This window comes from Macaca fascicularis, chromosome 14 (assembly GCF_037993035.2).
Source record: "Macaca fascicularis isolate 582-1 chromosome 14, T2T-MFA8v1.1".
NCBI lineage: Eukaryota > Metazoa > Chordata > Mammalia > Primates > Cercopithecidae > Macaca > Macaca fascicularis.
In genome coordinates, this window is record NC_088388.1 from 51,253,831 (window position 1) to 51,273,096 (window position 19,266).

Consider the following 19,266-nt stretch of genomic DNA (forward strand, 5'->3'; position numbering starts at 1 on the left):
TATTGGCTTTTTATTTTTTTAAGTAGCTTCAACTGTATATAGTAGTCTGGGATTACAACTGGTCATTTGCCTAATTAAATTGCCTTATTTTTAGTGATGGAGAAAAATAATACCTCTTATCTATCATAGCCGTATAACAATTCTCCAGTGTATGGACTGGCTGCATGAGAATCCATGGAGATTTGGTTTAGAATACAAATTTCAGGCCGGGCGCGGTGGCTCACGCCTGTAATCCCAACACTTTGGGAGGCTGAGACAGGCGGATCACGAGGTCAGGAGATCGAGACCATCCTGGCTAACACGGTGAAACCCCGTCTCTACTAAAAATACAAAAATTAGCCAGGCGCGGTTGTAGTCCCAGCTACATGGGAGGCTGAGGCAGGAGAATGGCGTGAACCTGGGAAGCGGAGCTTGCAGTGAGTGGAGATCGCGCCACTGCACTGCAGCCTGGGCGACAGAGCGAGACTCCCTATCAAAAAAAAAAAAAAAAATTTCAGGGTTCAACTGTGGTGATTTTAATTAAAACCTAAGAAACCACCACTTCCGGATATAATCATCAACTATCATATGAATGGTTTTCTTTCCAACCAGCAGATGGCAGTAGTTGTAGCTCTGATCTTTGTAGGGAACTTCTATAAAAACAACACATGGGAAATTTTAATCCTAAACCTTTTATCCTCTCCAGCCCCACTCCAGCATGATCTTTAGGCTGCCTTCTGTTATTCCCATGAGTGGTATACTCAGGTATTGCAGAACCATTTTTATCTTAGACCATGTAAAATGAAATTAGAGGAAATAATCTGATTTTTTAAAAAAAACAAAAAAACATAATCCTGGCTGGGCACAGCGGCTCATGCCTGTAATCCCAGCACTTTGGGAAGGCAAGGTGGGCAGATCACCTGAGGTCAGGAGTTCGAGACCAACCTGACCAACGTGGAGAAACCTCATCTGTACTAAAAATACGAAACAATTAGCTGGGTGTGCTGGCACATGCCTATAATCCTAGCTACTCAGGAGGCTGGGGCAGGAGAATCACTTGAACCCAGGAGGCAGAGGTTGCAGTGAGCCGAGATTGTACCATTGCACTCTAGCCTGGGCAACAAGAGTGAAACTCCATCTCAAAAAAAATTTTAATTTAATTTTAAAAAACCCATAATCCAAAATTTGGCTGTTGATGTCTAGAGGAGTTATTTTATTTTCTGAGATAATACGTCTTTCTGAAGAGAAATTAATTTACAGATAGTAACCCATTTTAGACCTAATTCTAATTAGCTGCTACTGGCTTTGGGCAAGTTACTTAACTATTTTAAGGAAACCCTTTGGAGAATTATACTGAGGGTTAAAAGGGAGAATTTATGTAATAACACCTTTTAAACTCTAAAATTCATACAATGTTAGTTTATTTTTCCCCCCAACTTTCCCAAATCTTCAAAAACCTTAGTAGGTTTAAATCTCCCTGATTTCTTAGAGAATGGTAAAAGTAGCTCTGGGAGCCCTATTAAGGGAAAGATGTCAGTTTCTCCACCAGTAGCCTCAGGAATCTACCATGTAAGCTTGGGAGTTAGACGCAAGTACCATGTGGCTATTTGACCAACAATGGAGTTACATCAAGCACATGTAACTTTTCACACACATACACACACACACACAAAAAATAATGAACTCAGAAACTCCCACCTGCCTCCACACTCAATGGGTATATAGTCTGGGGAGGGAGCATAAGCGGGAAATGTAATAATCTGCCTTTTGCTTAGGCAGGTCTCTCTTCCACATGCCTTCCATTGGGTGAGCCTCTCTTTGCTGAATGATTCTGTTGTTTAAAAATATTGTGGCTCACACTTGTAATCCCAGCACTTTGGGAGGCCGAGGAGGGTGGATCACCTGAGGTCAGGAATTCGAGACCGGCCTGGCCAACATGCCAAAAACCCATCTCTACTAAAAATACAAAAATTAGCTGGGCATGGTAGCACACGCCTGTAGTCCCAGCTACTTGGGAGGCTGAGGCAGGAAAATCGCTTGAACTTGGGAGGCGGAGGTTGCAGTGAGCTGAGATAATGCCACTGCACTCCAGCCTGCTCAGGCGACACAGCGAGACTCTGTCTCAAAAAATAAAAACAAATATATTGTATGTTTATCCTTGTGGAACATGCACCTGTTCCACAAATGCAAACCACTAGTTGGCTTGTATTCAACTAAAATAAATAAATAAATAAATATTCTGTATTGTATTTCGGGAGCAATTTAAGTAATTTTTTCAATGTGATTTTTAGTCTTATATACTGACTTTCGAACTTAAAGTCCTCCCACTCCAGTAATACTCAACCCCACTGTATATACAGTTCATTGTGACGCCCTTTCACGTTTAGTCTGTTGTACTCACATACTCCATTTAGTCTGCTGAATAATTACAAACAGTAAAATCCTAATGATGTTTTATAAAGTCTGTCACTTTGATACAAAGATACTCAATTCACCTGACATTTATTGAGCATGTATATGTGCAGCTCTGAAAAACTGGCATGGAATAAAAGGCAGTAGCTAGGTGTGTTGGCTCACGCCTGTAATCCCAACACTTTGAGAGGCTGAGGTGGGAGGATTGCTTGAGTTCAGGAGTTCAAGACCAACCTGGGCAATATGGTGAGACCCCATCTCTACAAAAATTTTTAAAACTTAGCTGGGTGTGGTGGCACACACCTGTGGTCCCAGCTACTCAGGAGGCTGAGGTGGGAGAATCACTTGAGCCCAGAGTCTGCGGCTGCAATGAGCTATGATCATACCACTGTACTCTGGCCTGGGTGACAGAGTGAGACTCTTGTCTCAAAAAAATAAAAGTAATAAAGTAGATGACAGGATTCAGGTTCTAGTTCTAACTCAAGTGTTTGGCCATTACATGATTTGGTGGGGCAAGTCCCTATTCTCTAGGCCTTGACTTTTTAGATATCACAATTTCTATGGTCCTTGATATAATGACAAGGTCTTTGCTCTGCATTTATAATTTAAAAGTTATTCAAAATTATATGATTATATCTTAGAGTAAAAAAGCCCAAAACAAAATGTGTTTTACAACAGATCAGGAAGAGTTAATGAGGCTAATATTAAGGTCCTTATACCCATTCAAAAAGCTTTGTACTTAAGAATATGGAAAAATATATACACTGCCAATGACAATTGTAGGTTCAGATCTAACTAAAGTAATATGTAAAACATTACATTTTCTTGCCTTTTCATATTTAGTACTTAATGACTTGGGGTCATGAGAAACCTCAAAGTTATTCTGTAACACAATGAACCTCTGGGGCAAATGAAGTCTGTACGGTTTAAGTCCTACCCCATGATGGCCCTAAACTGAGCTTTCTTACTGTAAGTCTAGTTTTTATACCTTTTTTGCTGACAGATTGCCACTTTTTGGTAAGTTAAGTGGGCTTGGAAACCAGATAACTGCATTTGTAAAACTTCATGTTAAAAACGAATACACAGAAAAGGAACAAACTGTTGTACACACATCTTGGATTGATCTCAAGGGAATTACACTGAGTAAAAAAATCCAGTCTCAAAATATTATTGTATAATTCCATTTATATAACATTGAGATGATAAAAATCATAGAAAACTATTAGTGGTTGCCACAGGTTAGTGTGGGAGGTGGCTATGGCTATCAAAGGACGACATGACAGCATGAGAATCCTTGTGATGGAACTGTTCTGTGTCTCGACTGTGTTGGTGATCACACACATATAAGAATGATAAAATTGTCTACAAGTGAATATAAAATGAGTACATGTAAAATTAGTGAAGTCTGAATAAGGTTGGGTGAATTATGTCTGTCAATTTCTTGATATTGTACTATATGCAAGATGTTACTATTGGGAGAAACTGGGTAAAGAGTATATGGAAACTGTATTCAAGTCACTCTACAACTGTTTTTTAAAAATGAGTGCACAGAATCAGAGGAGGCACTCTTAAAGTGCTGTCAACACATGGCTTTTGTAATACATTTTGGGTGCTCAAAGAATTTGTAGTTTGCTTGATGGTTCTAAAAAGAGAAATCTCAAAAGAGCTAGATCCTACATAAATGAGGTACTATTGGTGTTCCATCTTCTGAGATGAACCTGTTAATTAGGGCAGTTGCCGTCAGATCTCTTTTTATTCACAATATTTTGCTTAAGCTTTAAAATATTTTGTTATTAATAATTGACCATAAAACCTTTTGGGGGGAAGAGGGAGGGGTAGGGGCGGGGCGTGCTATGGAACTTCAAATGGGCAAAACCAAAAGTACTGTGGCTGATTGCAGCTGTAACAATTAGGTCTTTGGAGATACGTAAAATCCTTTAAAACAGTGACTGTCTCCCTTTATGCATAAAAATTTTTTCTAATCTACTGGGTGCTCAGGAAGGATCACGGAAAGAGGGCATTATTAAATAAAAAGAAATTATACCAATGTGGCTTTGGATTTTCAAATAACTCTAGCCCTACCTGCAGAGAGGCAGATTCAAACTACAAGCGATATTAAGGACTGAAATGGATTTTAATCTAGTGACCATTAATAAAATAACTGAATTAGTTTCCCAATAGTATTAGTTACTTTCCCAGTTTATTAGGGGGTGAGCAAGAAAAAGCATTCCTGGGTTTCCACTTTCCAGTCCAGAGCTGTTTTTCACGGGAATACAGCCCTGCAAAAGTTTCCCTCTCTCCAAACACTTCCTACCCTTGACTGTTCCTGGAAGAAGGAACGATTTCCAGTTAGAGTTTAAATGAGCATAGTGCCTAACTCAGCTCTTGGCTTTCAGGGAAAACTAGAAAATACGTGGTTTCATTGCTCTGCGGCCTAAACCAACCCCGGACGAGAGAAGAGTAAGAAAATAGGATACACTTGCAGCGCGCAAGCGCTGCACAAAGAAGGCATGTCCTCTCTGAGTCGCCGTAGGTGCTAGGTGGCTGTGGCTTTGGTTGTTACCCCACCCCCTTCCACGTCAGCCAAGGACTCTGGAGCCGCCGCCGCTGCTGCGGGTTGGAGCCGGAGTAGACGGATCCACGGCTGCCCCAAACCACTACCCCTCGGAGCCTGGTAGTGGGCCACAAGCCCCCAGTCCCGGAGGAGTGGTGGGTCGGGCAGAGTCGGAAGAACTGGCTCTCTAGCTGGAAGATGCGGAAAGGGAGCGACTAGGCCGCTTGCGTCTGGGCCTGGCAGAGGGGACGGGGTGGGGGTAGGGGCGGGGGCCTAGGAAGCTCCGGGTCGGACGCTCCATCCCGACCTCTGTATTGGTCAGGGGTCTTTCCCTCCCAAGACCCCGAGGCTTACCCTTTCAGGCCCAGGCCTGCTTTGCTGGGGGAAGGGGAGGAGGAAGCGGGTCGGGCGAGGTGGGGGTGCAGCGCGCGCTGATTAAGGGACCCGCGGACGTATAGTCGGAACCCACCAAGGACCGCGATAAAGCGCTTTAGGGTTTTGGCAGAGTATTCAGGCACAAGGTCTCCTAACTTGAGCATGCAGATTGTGTGTTGTGTTAAAAACTGTATGTTCCATAATATTGTGGGGTTTGGCTGGGGGACTGTCACTGTTCTGTGGGCCTTCCTTCGGCTGTACAGCATTCTCAAACACTGGACTCGTGTGCGATGGAGGGAGTGATAGATAATATACTTTATGCCGGAGCTGACAGTGTGGTTTTTACTAGAATTTATTTTTATGGGAACACGATATAGATTGACCTGTCCTTTCTAATACTTTAAAATGTCACTATAGATACTGGTTTGTGGGTTTTTTGTTTGTTTCTTTGTTTGATTTGTAATCATGTACCTGTGTTTATTTTTCTAGATTTTCTGGCATCCTTAAGTCTTGTATCAAGGATTAATTATAATATAACCAGAAACCATGACGGCAGCTGAGAACGTGTGCTACACGTTAATTAACGTGCCAATGGATTCAGAACCACCATCTGAAATTAGCTTAAAAAATGATCTAGGTAAACTTTGATATTATTTTGAGAAATGAAAAAAGAAAAGACGAAAATAAACTCATATTTCATATTCCTTTATAATTAGAAATGCTTAATTTTTGTCTAAAGTTTTTCTAGGATCTCTTCAATAGACCTTTTATTAAATTAAATGCGAACTCCTTTAGACTAAATATTGGTTGTTTGAAATAGAACATCTCAGTAAACCTAAAGAGATTTTAATAGTTTAGATATTCCTCAAAATGTCATAATTTTTGTGGAGTTCAATATATTATACTTAATGTAGCTGATGATATTCTCTAGGCAACAGATTGAGGATGTGTATTGGAATATCTTAATTCTATCGTGCACTTAACTTCATGTTACTTAGCTTGTAAAACCAAAAGAACTTTGTTCTTTGGGTTACCCACCCAGACAATTAGATCAACACTGGAATAAACATGTATTTTCCCGAAAAGTTTAACTTTTCATTTTTTAAGCATTTTTGCAAACAAGAAAACAACTATATTTGTGAATTTTATTTTTTTTAATGTTTAATTTTTGTGGGTATACAGTAGATGTATATATTTATGGGGTACATGAAATGCTTTGATACAGGCATGCAATGCATAATCATCACATCATGGAAAAATGGAGTATCCATCCCTTCAAGCATTTATCTTTTGTGTGACAAACCAGTTACACTTTTAGTTATTTTTAAATGTACAATTAAATTATTATTGAGTATAGTTACCCCGGGTGCTATCAAATATTGGGTCTAACTCATTTTTTCTTTTTTAGCCATCTCCGCTTTCCTCCCACTACCCTTCCCACCTCTGATAACCATCCTTTTACTCTATCTCCATGAATTTGTTTGATTTTTAGCTTCCACAAATAAGTGAGAACATGTGAAGTTTGTCTTTCTGTGCCTGACTTATTTCACGTAACATAATGACCTCCAGTACCATCCATGTTGTTGCAAATGGCGGGATCTCATTCTTTTTTATGGTTGAATAGTACTCCATTGTGTATATGTACCACATTTTCTTTATCGATTTATCCGTTGGTGGACACAGGTTGCTTTCAAGTTTTGACTGTTGTAAACAGTGCTGCAACAAACATAGGAGTGCAGTTATCTCTTTGATGTACTCATTTCCTTTCTTTTGGATATATACCCAGCAGTCAGATTGCTGAATCGTATGGTAGCTCTATTTTTAGTTTTTTGAGGACCCTCCAAACTTCTCTGTAGTGGTTGTACTAGTTTACATTCCTACCAACAGTGTACAAGGGTTCCCTTTTCTCCACATCTTCACCAGCATTTGTTATTGCTTGTCTTTTGGATAAAAGCCATTTTAACTGGGGTGAGATGATATCTCATTGTAGTTTTGATGTGCATTTCTCTTCTGATCAGTGACGTTGAGCACCTTTTCATATGCCTCTTTGCCATTTGTATGTATTTCTCAAATGTCTGTTCAAATCTTTTGCCCATTTTTAGATCAGATTATGAGATTTTTTTTTTCCTATAGAGTTTTTTGAGCTCCTTACATTTTCTGGTTATTAATCCCTTGTTAGATGGGTAGTCTGCACATATTTTCTCCCATTCTGTGGGTTGTCTCATCACGTATGTCAATTGTTTCCTTTGCTGTGCGGAAGCTTTTTAACTTGATATGATCCCGTTTGTCCGTTTTTGCTTTGGTTGCCTGTGCCTGTGGGGTATTACTGAAGACATTTTTGGCCAGACCAGTTACCTGGAGGTTTTTCCCAATGTTTTCTCGTAGTAGTTTCATAGTTTAAAGTCTTAGATTTAAGCCTTTAATCTATTTTGATTTTATTTTTGTATAAGTTAAGAGATAGGGACAAGTTTCATTCTTCTGCATATAGTTTTCCAAGCACCACTATTGAAGGGACTGTCTTTTCCCCAATGAATGTTCTTGGCACCTTTGTCAAAATGAGTTCACTGTAGGTGTATGGATTTGTTTCCAGGTTCTCTATTATTTTCCATCGGTCTGTGTGTGTTTTTATGCCAGTACCATGCTGTTTTGGTTACTATAGCTATGTAGGATAATTTGATGTCAAATAATGTGATTCCTTCAGTTTTGTTCTTTTTGCTAAAGATTGCTTTAGCTATTCTGGGTCTTTTGTGGTTCCATATAAATTTTAGGATTGTTTTTTCTAGTTCTATGAAGAATGTCATTGGTATTTTGATAGGAATTTTATTGAATCTAGATTGTTTTGGGGGTGGTATGGACATTTTAGTAATATTGATTCTTCTAATCCATGATCATGGAAGATCTTTCCATTTGTTGATGTCCTCTTCAACTTCTTTCATCAGTATTTATAGTTTTCATTGTAGAACTCTTTTCATTTCTTTGATTAAATTAATTCCTAGATATCTAATTTTATGTGTGGGTATTGTAAATGGGATTGGATTAATTTTTAAATTTCTTTTTCAGATTGTTCACTGTTGGCATATAGAAATTTTACTTATTTTTGTATGTTGATTTTGTGTCCTCAAACTTAACTGAATTTATCATATTTCTGAATTTTAAAAATGTATCCTGTGTCTCCTTTTTGTGAGTGATTCTGTCAAGAAAAAAATTTATAATTAATACACTTTCCAAAGTTATGATTCTTGTTTAATTGAACTACTAAAAATAAATATAACTTAAACTGATAAATATTGTTTAAACAGAGCAGAGTGAGAATTATGCTTCAAATATAGAAAGTATCTTTTAGAAGATAGTTTGCAGTTTGAAAAGAAACTTAATGTTTTACTTGTCTAATCCCACTTCTTAATCAGCAGTAATGGAATACCTCCTGATTTTAGGTTACTTAATACTAGGTTTCTATAGAGGTCTATTTTTAGATAAGGGAAAAGAAACCCACTTTTATGACATTTAAAATGATACCATTATATGCATAAGCCACATATATTTCCCTGTTTTCATATTCATGTAGGATAGTTGAATGCAAAATAGTGAATACACTCATTAGTGGTTTTTTTCCCTCATAATTTAAAATTTTTCATTATTAGATCCTCAGGATACTTAAGGTTATAGGTAGGAAGGTAAAGAACAAAATTTGCCCCTAGTTGGAACGATGCCCTAGTCTTAATTGAAGCTGCCTTAACTACCTTCCTCCAACCAATAAATATATACGTACTCTCCAGTTTAATGTATATTTTTACCATTAAGAACAGTTGAGACTGGGCATGGTGGCTCATGCCTGTTATCCCAGCACTTTGGGAAGCTGAGGCAGGTGGATCACTTGACGTCAGGAGTTCGAGACCAGAGTGACCAACATGGTGAAACCACATCTCTAGTAAAAATACAAAAAGTTTAAGTGGCTATTAAATGAAAAGTTCTGAGGGTCAGATGAGCCACCTCATCTGACTCTCAGAACTTTTCATTTAATAGCCGTTTAGCTCTAATCATTATAAATTTATTTCTCATATTTAGGCCCAAATCTGGTTCCCAGTAACTACTACCCATTAGTTGTAGTTCTTTTCCTCATAATGGTCCTGAGATTATTGAAGACTTGTGATCACTCTTTGTTCTCCCCTTCCCAAGATAATTCATTTATTTTGATGATCTAAACAGTTGTAGTAGCATCTGCTACTACATACTTCTCTGCCTTTGAATTTTGCATCCAGAAGATTTTTAGTACTATAAATTCTTCAGTATGCAGTGATAATGGTGTGAAATTATAGACAGTTTTGCATAAAATACTTTATATTGCAGAGTTTTTAGACTAAAAGTAAACTAGCATTTTATCTTAAATATGTCATCCTTAATTCTAAATAATGACTACTAATCTAGAACATTTGAATTACCTCGCAGTTTTCCAGATGGTAAGAAAGATTCTAAAGTTTTACAGCCTGTAGAACTATGATGAGATTTTAGAAATAATGCACTATTTTAGTTTTCCGCCTTTTTGAGTATGACATCTCTTTCTAATGTTAAAAAAGTTACATATTTATCCTCCCGTAATAGTAGTTTTAACTTTGCTAAAATGCACACAAATAGCTAAAAGCCGTTTTGAATTCAGAAGCAATTAATAGCATGTGTTTACATTTTGAAAAATAGCTATATGTATTTTGAAGCACATGTTTACTTGGTATGACTGTAGATTCATGGAGTCTGCATTAACTCAATTGGCTGGGAACCAGAAATCTAATCCAATGCCTTCATATTGTATATAAAGAGTCTGATTTCCAGAGATAAATGACTTAAACAAAGACAACTTGTTTGGTGGAGAACCAGGTGAAGAACGCTTGTCACTTGGGTTTGTACTTTTATTACCATTGCTGATACTGAATTAAGAAGATACATTTTATTTTGTTAATTGCTTTTAAATTTATGTGATGAATTTTCTTTTGAAATAATTGTGCTTTTTTTTTTTTTTTCAATTTGTGATTCAGAAAAAGGAGATGTAAAGTCAAAGACTGAAGCTTTGAAGAAAGTAATCATTATGATTCTGAATGGTGAAAAGCTTCCTGGACTTCTGATGACCATCATTCGTTTTGTGCTACCTCTTCAGGATCACACTATCAAGAAATTACTTCTGGTATTTTGGGAAATTGTTCCTAAAACAACTCCAGATGGGAGACTTTTACACGAGATGATCCTTGTATGTGATGCATATAGAAAGGTAAACCAAATCTTAATTTTGTCTGAATATTGCTTTGAATTTAGATCTAAAATTGGTAGAATGGACTTTGTTTTAATTGTTAAAATTGAGTCTTTGATAAGATGTAAGTTGTAGAGATTTGGAATTAAAGTTGTAAAGAGTTATTGTAAAAAGTTTTATCGTCACTCTTTTCAGACATTTTCTATGCATTTTATGTGTATATATTAATTAAAAAACAGTGACACATGTAAGACATTGATGAGATAGGTAAAAATTGCTTCAGTCAACAAGAATATGATGGAAATTGGTAATCTAGGTCTTTTTTCTCAAATGTATTTTTTTTTCCATTGGAAAGTTTTGCATTAAAATTTTATTTTTGTAAAGAGCTGAAACTCAGCATATTTTAATTTTTATATCAGGATCTTCAGCATCCTAATGAATTTATTCGAGGATCTACTCTTCGTTTTCTTTGCAAATTGAAAGAAGCAGAATTGCTAGAACCTTTAATGCCAGCTATTCGTGCGTGTTTGGAGCATCGACACAGCTATGTTAGAAGAAATGCTGTTTTGGCCATCTATACCATCTATAGGTAAATAAAGATACTGCTTCAGCTTCATTTTGTGAAGACTGTTTAGTCTCTTAGACTAATGGTTCCAAAATGGTTGCTTGCAGACTGAATATAGCTTGGAGCTATGTTTTGTATGGCCAGCACTGTATATTTTATTATGAACATTGAAAAGTCAAAAGATCTGGCAGCGCTGGCCCTAGCTTCTGCATAACAACATTCTGCTGAACTTGGATAACAATAACCCCCTTTAAATAAGTTATATACTTTACAGTTTATGACAGTGCCTATCATTCTCAACCGTATTACTCCAAGCCACTTTATATGTTCACTTGCTTAGCTTTTAACTTTGGACTTTGTTTTAGAATTCTTTTTGTGGAATGTCGGTCTTTTCTTTTTACTGTCAGAAGCTTTGAGGAAGGAACTTTTTAAATGAGAAGGGCTACAGTTATAATTGATTCCAATTCTTAGAAAGCTGAAGATTTTGAAATTTTGTTTTTGTTTTGTTTTGAGATGGAGTTTCACTCTTGTTGCCCAGGCTGGAGCACAGTGGCGCGATCTCAGCTTACAACAACCTCCACCTCCTGGGTTCAAGTGATTCTTCTGCTTCAGCCTCCCAAGTAGCTGGGATTACAGGCACCCACCACCATGCTCAGCCAATTTTTGTATTTTTAGTAGAGACAGGGTTTCACCATGTTGGCCAGGCTGGTCTCGAACTCCTGACCTCAAGTGATCCACCCGCCTTGGCCTCCCAAAGTGCTGGGATTGTAGGTGTGGGCTACCACACCTGGCTGAGATTTTGAATTTTTAAACCTATTCAAGGAATCAGATGAAGCTAGAATGCTCAGTTTTTACAGTCACAGGTATCAATTCGTTAAGCACTACAATGTAATGTTTATAAGCATCTTTGTACTTTAGTAGATTTGTTGGTTAAGATACAATTTCATAGTTATCTTACTATTAGATTTTATCCATTAAGGAAAGTGGTATTCTGGTTAATAATGTAGGTGAGCCAGGTGTGGCGGCTGATGCCTGTAATCCCAGCACTTTGGAAGGCCAAGGCGGGCCGATCACCTGAGGTCGGGAGTTCGAGACCAGCCTGACCAACATGGAAAACCCCGTCTCTACAAAAATACAAAATTAGCCGGGCATGGTGGCACATACCTGTAATCCCAGTTACTCGGGAGGCTGAGGCAGGAGAATTGCTCAAACCTGGGAGGCAGAGGTTGCGGTGAGCCAGGATCACACCATTGCACTCTAGCCTGGGCAACAAGAGCGAAACTCCATCTCAAAAATTAGAATAATAATAATAATAATAATAATAATAATAATGATGTAGGTGAGTTCCTTTAATGTTACCATACAGACTACACAAATTTCAGAATTTAAACTATAGTGCATATAGAAAAATTAGGCCACTTACAAGACTGTTGGAAATTTGAACAAATTTGTTCAAATTTGTGAGATATGATGATGAATAATTAGTTGTACAAGAGTCCTCAATTTTAGAGAAACCTACCAATATATTTACAGAAGAAAGGATGCATTGCCTATTGCCTGTGATTTGCTTCAAAATAATATGGCAGGAGGGAAATTTGGCAAGGATATAGATGAAACAGAACTAGCTATGAATTAATAATTGTTGAAGCAAGGTGGTGCATTTTATTAAGCTAGTGTTCACTCTTCTGTGTACTAATATTTCTAAATTTCCAAAAGAAGAGGCAAGTCAGTAAGTAAATAGCGCACAACGAATAAAATCCAAGGTACTATTTTCTTCCTCTTAATGTAATTCTTAATATATTGATATGCTTAAAATGTATGCACAACAGTTATTAGAGATACTAGTTAACAGATGGCATGTTGAATAAATCAGCTTTTTCTGTATTGAACTAGAAAACGTATAATTTGATAACTTAATAGATGAAGGTGTAACTTTGTGTTTCCTTCTCCCAGTTCCAATTGATTTGAAGTTTCAAACAGCAGGCTGGGCATGGTGGCTCATGTCTGTAATCCCAGCACTTTGGGAAGCCGAGGCGGATGGATCACTTGAGGTCAGGAGTATGAGACAAGCCTGGCCAACATGGCAAAATGCCATCTCTACTAAAAAAATAACAAAAATTCGCCTGGCATGGTGGTGCGTGCCTGTAGTCTCAGATACTCAGGAGGCTGAGGCAGGAGAATCACCTGACCTGGGAGGTAGAGGTTGCAGTGAGCTGAGATCACTCCACAGCACTCCAGCCTGGGCAAAAGAGCGAGACTCCGTTTCAAAAAAAAAAAAAAAAGTTTTAAAAAGCAAATGAAATGGCTGGGCACGGTGGCTCACACCTGTAATCCCAGCACTTTGGGAGGCCAAGGTGGGCAAATTATGAGGTCAGGAGTTCAAGACCAGCCTGGCCAACATGGTGAAACCCCATCTCTAATAAAAATACAAAAAATTAGCTGGGCATAGTGGTGGACACCCTATAATCCCAGCTACTCAGGAGGCTGAGGCAGGAGAATCGCTTGAACCCTGGAGGTGGAGGCAGCAGTGAGCTGAGATCGCACCACTGCACTCCAGCCCAGGCAACAGAGTAAGACTCTGTCTCAAAAAAAAAAAGCAAAAGAATAATTTATGTTGTAAAGTTTGATTAAATTTAATTTTGGTATTGTCCAGAGAGTTACTAAAATAGTAAAGTAGGTTTTTATTAAATATGGATATCTGTTTTATTTAAAGAAATTTTGAACATCTTATACCTGATGCTCCTGAACTGATACATGATTTTCTGGTGAATGAGAAGGATGCAAGTTGCAAAAGGAATGCATTTATGATGCTAATTCATGCAGATCAGGTGAAGTACTTTTGAAAAAATACTTTTATTACTGTATTTAAGTGAGAATTAAAAGTATTACATAGGCTTGATCATGTTTTTAGTCAGTAATTTTGTTTATAGTTCATGTGGTTTGTGTATTTTGATAATTTTAGGCTTGTAGAAAAATACATTTTTTTTTAACGCTTCTCTAAAATATTGCATACATATACATTCTTTTTTTCAATTAAACATTGAAGAGGCATTTTAGAACAGCCACCTTACAGTTTTTTAAAATTGAAATTATTATGGCTGTGTTCTATTTTGGGGCTTTGATGACCTGTTCTTTCTTACGTCGGTATAGATCTAAAATTGTTTAGTAGAGAAAAATAGTAGCTTTGCATAGGTACATCCTTAGCCATGCCTGTGGAAATAGGGTGGCCTTCAGTGTAGATGTGTATCCTTTTAGGTTCTTCAGCTTTCATACGTGGGTGCCAACTCTGCATCCTGCTCTGCTGGTGGTTAAAGTATATGGATCTACTTTTGGTTAGCAATTACTCTGTACACCTTGATGCCATCTAATCTTGAAATTTTCTAGCCAGTATTTATCACCAAAATATGGGAAATAATATGCATGAAGACTGAAAAATATGGAGGCCTTCCATTCCTCTGAAATCTAGATACTGTTACTTTTTTCCCCCAGATCTTCCTTTAATGGATTGTCCCCTAATTATTTAAAATTGTGGTAATGTACACATAACAAAAATTATCACTTTAACCATTTTTAAGTGTTCCATGATTTTAAATACATTTATAATGTAGTACCATCACTACCTTCCATCCTCATAACTTTTTTTATCTTGCAAAACTGAAACTCTGTACCCATCAAAAAAAAAATCCTTATTACCATTTCCTCCCAATCCCTGGCAACCACCATTCTACTTGCTGTCTCTGTGATTTTGACTACTCTAAGTAGTCCATGTAAGTGGAATCATACAATATTTGTCCTTTTGTAACTGGCTTATTTCGCTTAGCATAATGTCTTCAAGGTTCATTTATGTTGCAGTATGTGTTGGAATTTCTTTCCTTTTTAAGGCTAAGTAATACCTGATTGCAAATATATGCCACATTGGGTTTACCTGTTCATCCATTGGTGGACGCTTGGGTTACTTCAACCTTTTAGCTATTAGGAATAATGCTATTGTGAACGTAGATGTACACGTATCTGTTTGAGACTTTGCTTTCTGTTCTTTTGGGTATATACTCAGAAGTGGAATTACTGAATATACAGCACTTCTGTTTTTAATTTTTTTAGAAGCTGCCATACTGTTTTCCACAGCAGCTCTACCATTTTACATTCCACTGGTAGTGCACAAGGGTTCCAGCTTCTCCACATTCTTGCCAACACTTGTTACTATTTTTTTTGATAGTAGCAACGTTAATGGGCATGCAAAGCAGTATTTGATATTGTCATTTTGTCTTCCTAAACAAGATTATGAGAAAGCTGTTTATATGAGCCACAGTGTTTTGTCCTCTTGTGTAATTGGTTTTACTGACCAATGCTTTTGGCATTATGCTGTTAACCTACATTAAGGGACATAATCAGAAATAGTCCAATAAAATTTATTGATACTTTTACTGGAGAGATGTTTTCAGTATTGTAGTTCTTTATATTACAATGTCCAATATATGAGAACACATAGGAGATTTTTCTTTTAGGTCTCAGTAATAGGAATAACTATATACCTAAGCAGCTGGTTTTGATTGTATGGATACCCTGAATCCCATAACACATAGTTTTTCCCTCTTTGGTTTAGCTGCTAGAAAATCAGACCCCAGGTTTGTGGCTCATTTCCAGAAAATATATTTAACTTTATGTCTTATATTTTATATGTTAACTTTATTCTTTTTTTTTTTTTTTTTTTTTTTTTTTTTGAGACGGAGTCTCACGCTGTTGCCCAGGCTGGAGTGCAGTGGCGCGATCTCGGCTCACTGCAAGCTCCGCCTCCCGGGTTCCCGCCATTCTCCTGCCTCAGCCTCCTGAGTAGCTGGGACTACAGGCGCCCGCCACCGCGCCCGGCTAATTTTTTGTATTTTTAGTAGAGACGGGGTTTCACTGTGGTCTCGATCTCCTGACCTTGTGATCCGCCCGCCTCGGCCTCCCAAAGTGCTGGGATTACAGGCTTGAGCCACCGCGCCCGGCCATGTTAACTTTATTCTTGATTTTTGTTCCCAATTAATATCTCTTTGCCCTGATCTCCTCATTTGTTTTATATTGAGTTGTAATGTGTGTATTTTTTTAAGATGCATTAAGTTCTTCTATTGAATGAGGTGGCGGACGATAAATATATTCTTATTTTTTTAGGATCGAGCTTTGGATTACTTAAGTACTTGTATTGATCAAGTTCAAACATTTGGAGACATTCTGCAGTTGGTTATTGTTGAACTGATTTATAAGGTAAGAATGATAATCTATGATGGGTAAAATAAACTCAGCAGTTTAAGACAGGGTTAAATAGTTTCTTTTTGGGATAATAATTGCTAGGATAATATATTTTAATAGTATAAATATTTTATAGCATAGCCTAGTAAAGCCTTTTTTTCTTTTACTTTTGGTTTATTGTGTTTTCAAAGTAGAATACTTGCTTATATCCTTTCTAAACCTCCATAAAGATTCTGATAAAAATTCATGGCTTGAGCCAGTGTAGCTCACATAAATCATTGTGAACTTCCCAGTCACTGAATAGATTATGAATTAGGCTTTAGGATAAAATTCAAGATTTTCTTGAGCGTATATCAGACTACTAAAATCAAACAAAAAAGCCTTAAATACTTTTTATGTTCCCTGTTTGTAAAAGAGAATAGAAAAAATTTAAATGCATGAAATATGACATTGTAGGCCATTGACAGGAAATCTAAAACCAGCTAAGAATTTTGGATTTTTAAATGAAGTACTATATTGGCAATACTTTAATGTGATATATCCTTTGAAAGAGTTTATTACATCTTAATGTTCTGATAAAAGGTACAGTAAGATCCAACTTTGCTATTGATACCATTAGAGGCCAACAAAATGTAGGTCCAGATGACTTTATTAAATACAATAGTATGGTCAAAACATCTGTGGTAGACACTACTAACTGATTATAGCTGTCTTTGCTTCTGTAAGAAGGGGCTCCTCTTAACATAAGGTACCAGTAGTTTGGAATGGAAGTTTAAAATGAAACGAAGACTGGTAAATATACAGTTTTTGTTTTCGTTTTTTGTGTTTTTTGGTGGAGTCTCGCTCTGTTGCACAGCCTGGAGTGCAGTGGCACAATCGTGGCTCTCTGTTGCCTCTACCTCCTGGGCTCAAGCGATTCTCCTGCCTCAGCCTCCTAAGTAGCTGGAATTACAGGTGCATGTCACCATGCCGAGCTGATTTTTGTATTTTTAATAGAGATGGGGTTTCACCATGTTGGCCAGGCTGGTCCCAAACTCCTGACTTCGTGATCTGCCCACTTCAGCCTCCCAAAGTGCTGGGATTACAGGCGTGAGCCACCATGCCCAGCCTATAGTTCTTTTTTTTTTTTTTTTTTTTTTTTGAGACAGAGTCTCGCTTAGTCGCCCAGGCTGGAGTGCAGTGGCGCGATCTCGGCTCACTGCAAGCTCCGCCTCCCAGGTTCACGCCATTCTCCTGCCTCAGCCTCCCGAGTAGCTGGGACTACAGGCGCCCGCCGCCTCGCCTGGCTAATTTTTTGCATTTTTAGTAGAGACGGGGTTTCACCGTGTTAGCCAGGATGGTCTCGATCTCCTGACCTCGTGATCCACCCGCCTCGGCCTCCCAAAGTGCTGGGATTACAGGCGTGAGCCACCGCACCCGGCCGCCTATAGTTCTTTTTAATTCATGTGTATTAGGATGCCGCTGAGGTTCTCAAAATTAGCAGTTCTCTGCTATCTAATGACTTGTTTAGTAGGGTCCATGTTTTAGTAAAAGGGAATAGCTTTTAAGTCATGTCCATGTAATAGAGATTTGACTATATATATTTTAGGAAAATCTAATATGAATACTGACTTCAAAAGAGAAAAAATAAGGGATATTTGCTATGCAAGTAAAGGTATCAGGATGCGTTTAGATGGGATAGAAATTTTTAGTTTTCTCTCCAAAGTTGAATACAGTCTCAAATAATAAGTAGTAGTACTTGGGAAAAATGTGTTATCTTTCTTGTTTGAAAAACTGGTATTTTCCTTTTATTAGCTATTGAGATTTATATCATCCGTCATGTTTCTCTTTGGCATCCAGAATAAAAATGTAGGACCAAATTTAATATCCTGTGACAGTACCCATATTAGTGTACTGGGTTAATGTGTCCTTACTTTTGTTACTTTACATTTTCTTTTTCTCTTTCACTTGTGTATAACATACACATGTTTTAAGCCATCAGAAAACCTTTTATGAAACAGTAAAAATATAAATTATGATGGGATGAATAAATGAATGCATAGCTATAAAAATTACTTCGTTCACACCATCCTATCTAGTAAAGCCATTTCTTATCTATGTTTTTGTTGGCCTCTTCTTTCTGAAATTACCAGTGTTGTGTCATAGTGTCTTATCCCATTTTGGCTGACATTTTCATATGTCCTCATAAGACTGTTCTTAGCTTTCATATTGAGAAAACTAGCATACCATAAGCTGATGTTCATGAAAAAACTCCATTTGAAAACACGCGTTCCTGAAATCAGTTGAAGTCTTAATGTTTTCTTCTCCAGGTCTGTCATGCTAATCCATCAGAAAGAGCTCGTTTTATTCGCTGCATCTATAACTTACTACAGTCATCCAGCCCTGCTGTAAAATATGAAGCTGCTGGGACATTAGTGACACTCTCTAGTGCACCAACTGCAATCAAGGTACTGTGTATTTCTTTTGAGGCCAGATTAGGTGATTGATTTTCTGTCTTAGCACTCTTGATTTAGTGACATTGCAATTCACTATGTGGTTACATGGCACAGAGAGAACAACTACAAATTTTATAAAACTATTTGATGCTTTACATTGTTCATCCTTCCTTCTTTTCTTCCTTCCTGCTTTCATACACATGTATATAGATACAGACAGAGAATGACAGTACAATTAACCTCTGACAACACAGGTTCAAACTGCACAAGTCCACTTATACATGGACCTTTTTTCCACTTCTGCTACTCCTGAGACAGCAAGACCAATCCCTCTTCCTCTTCCTCCTCCTCCTTAGCCTACTCAGTGTAAAGAGGTTGGGAATGAAGACCTTTATGATGATCTACTTCCTCTTAATGAGTAGTAAATATTTTCCATACGCTTTTCTTAACATTTTCTTTTTTCTAGCTTACTTGATTGTAA

The 19,266-nt window shown here is 37.6% G+C and overlaps 1 protein-coding gene across 2 annotated transcripts in view; it reads left to right on the forward strand.

Annotated features, from left to right (window-relative positions):
• The first annotated feature begins 4,957 nt into the window (after positions 1-4,957).
• The window catches only part of COPB1 (COPI coat complex subunit beta 1), a 48,655-nt gene continuing 34,346 nt past the window's right edge, over positions 4,958-19,266 (forward strand). The window contains exons 1-7 of one of the 2 annotated variants that reach the window (XM_005578555.4): positions 4,958-5,100; positions 5,810-5,957; positions 10,348-10,577; positions 10,976-11,145; positions 13,835-13,949; positions 16,273-16,365; positions 18,660-18,797. In XM_005578555.4, coding sequence (XP_005578612.1) covers positions 5,867-5,957; positions 10,348-10,577; positions 10,976-11,145; positions 13,835-13,949; positions 16,273-16,365; positions 18,660-18,797 — 837 coding nt within the window. In that variant the 5' untranslated portion in view covers positions 4,958-5,100; positions 5,810-5,866. The remainder of the gene's footprint in view (positions 5,101-5,809; positions 5,958-10,347; positions 10,578-10,975; positions 11,146-13,834; positions 13,950-16,272; positions 16,366-18,659; positions 18,798-19,266) is intronic. The other variant, XM_005578556.4, reaches the window with a different exon arrangement.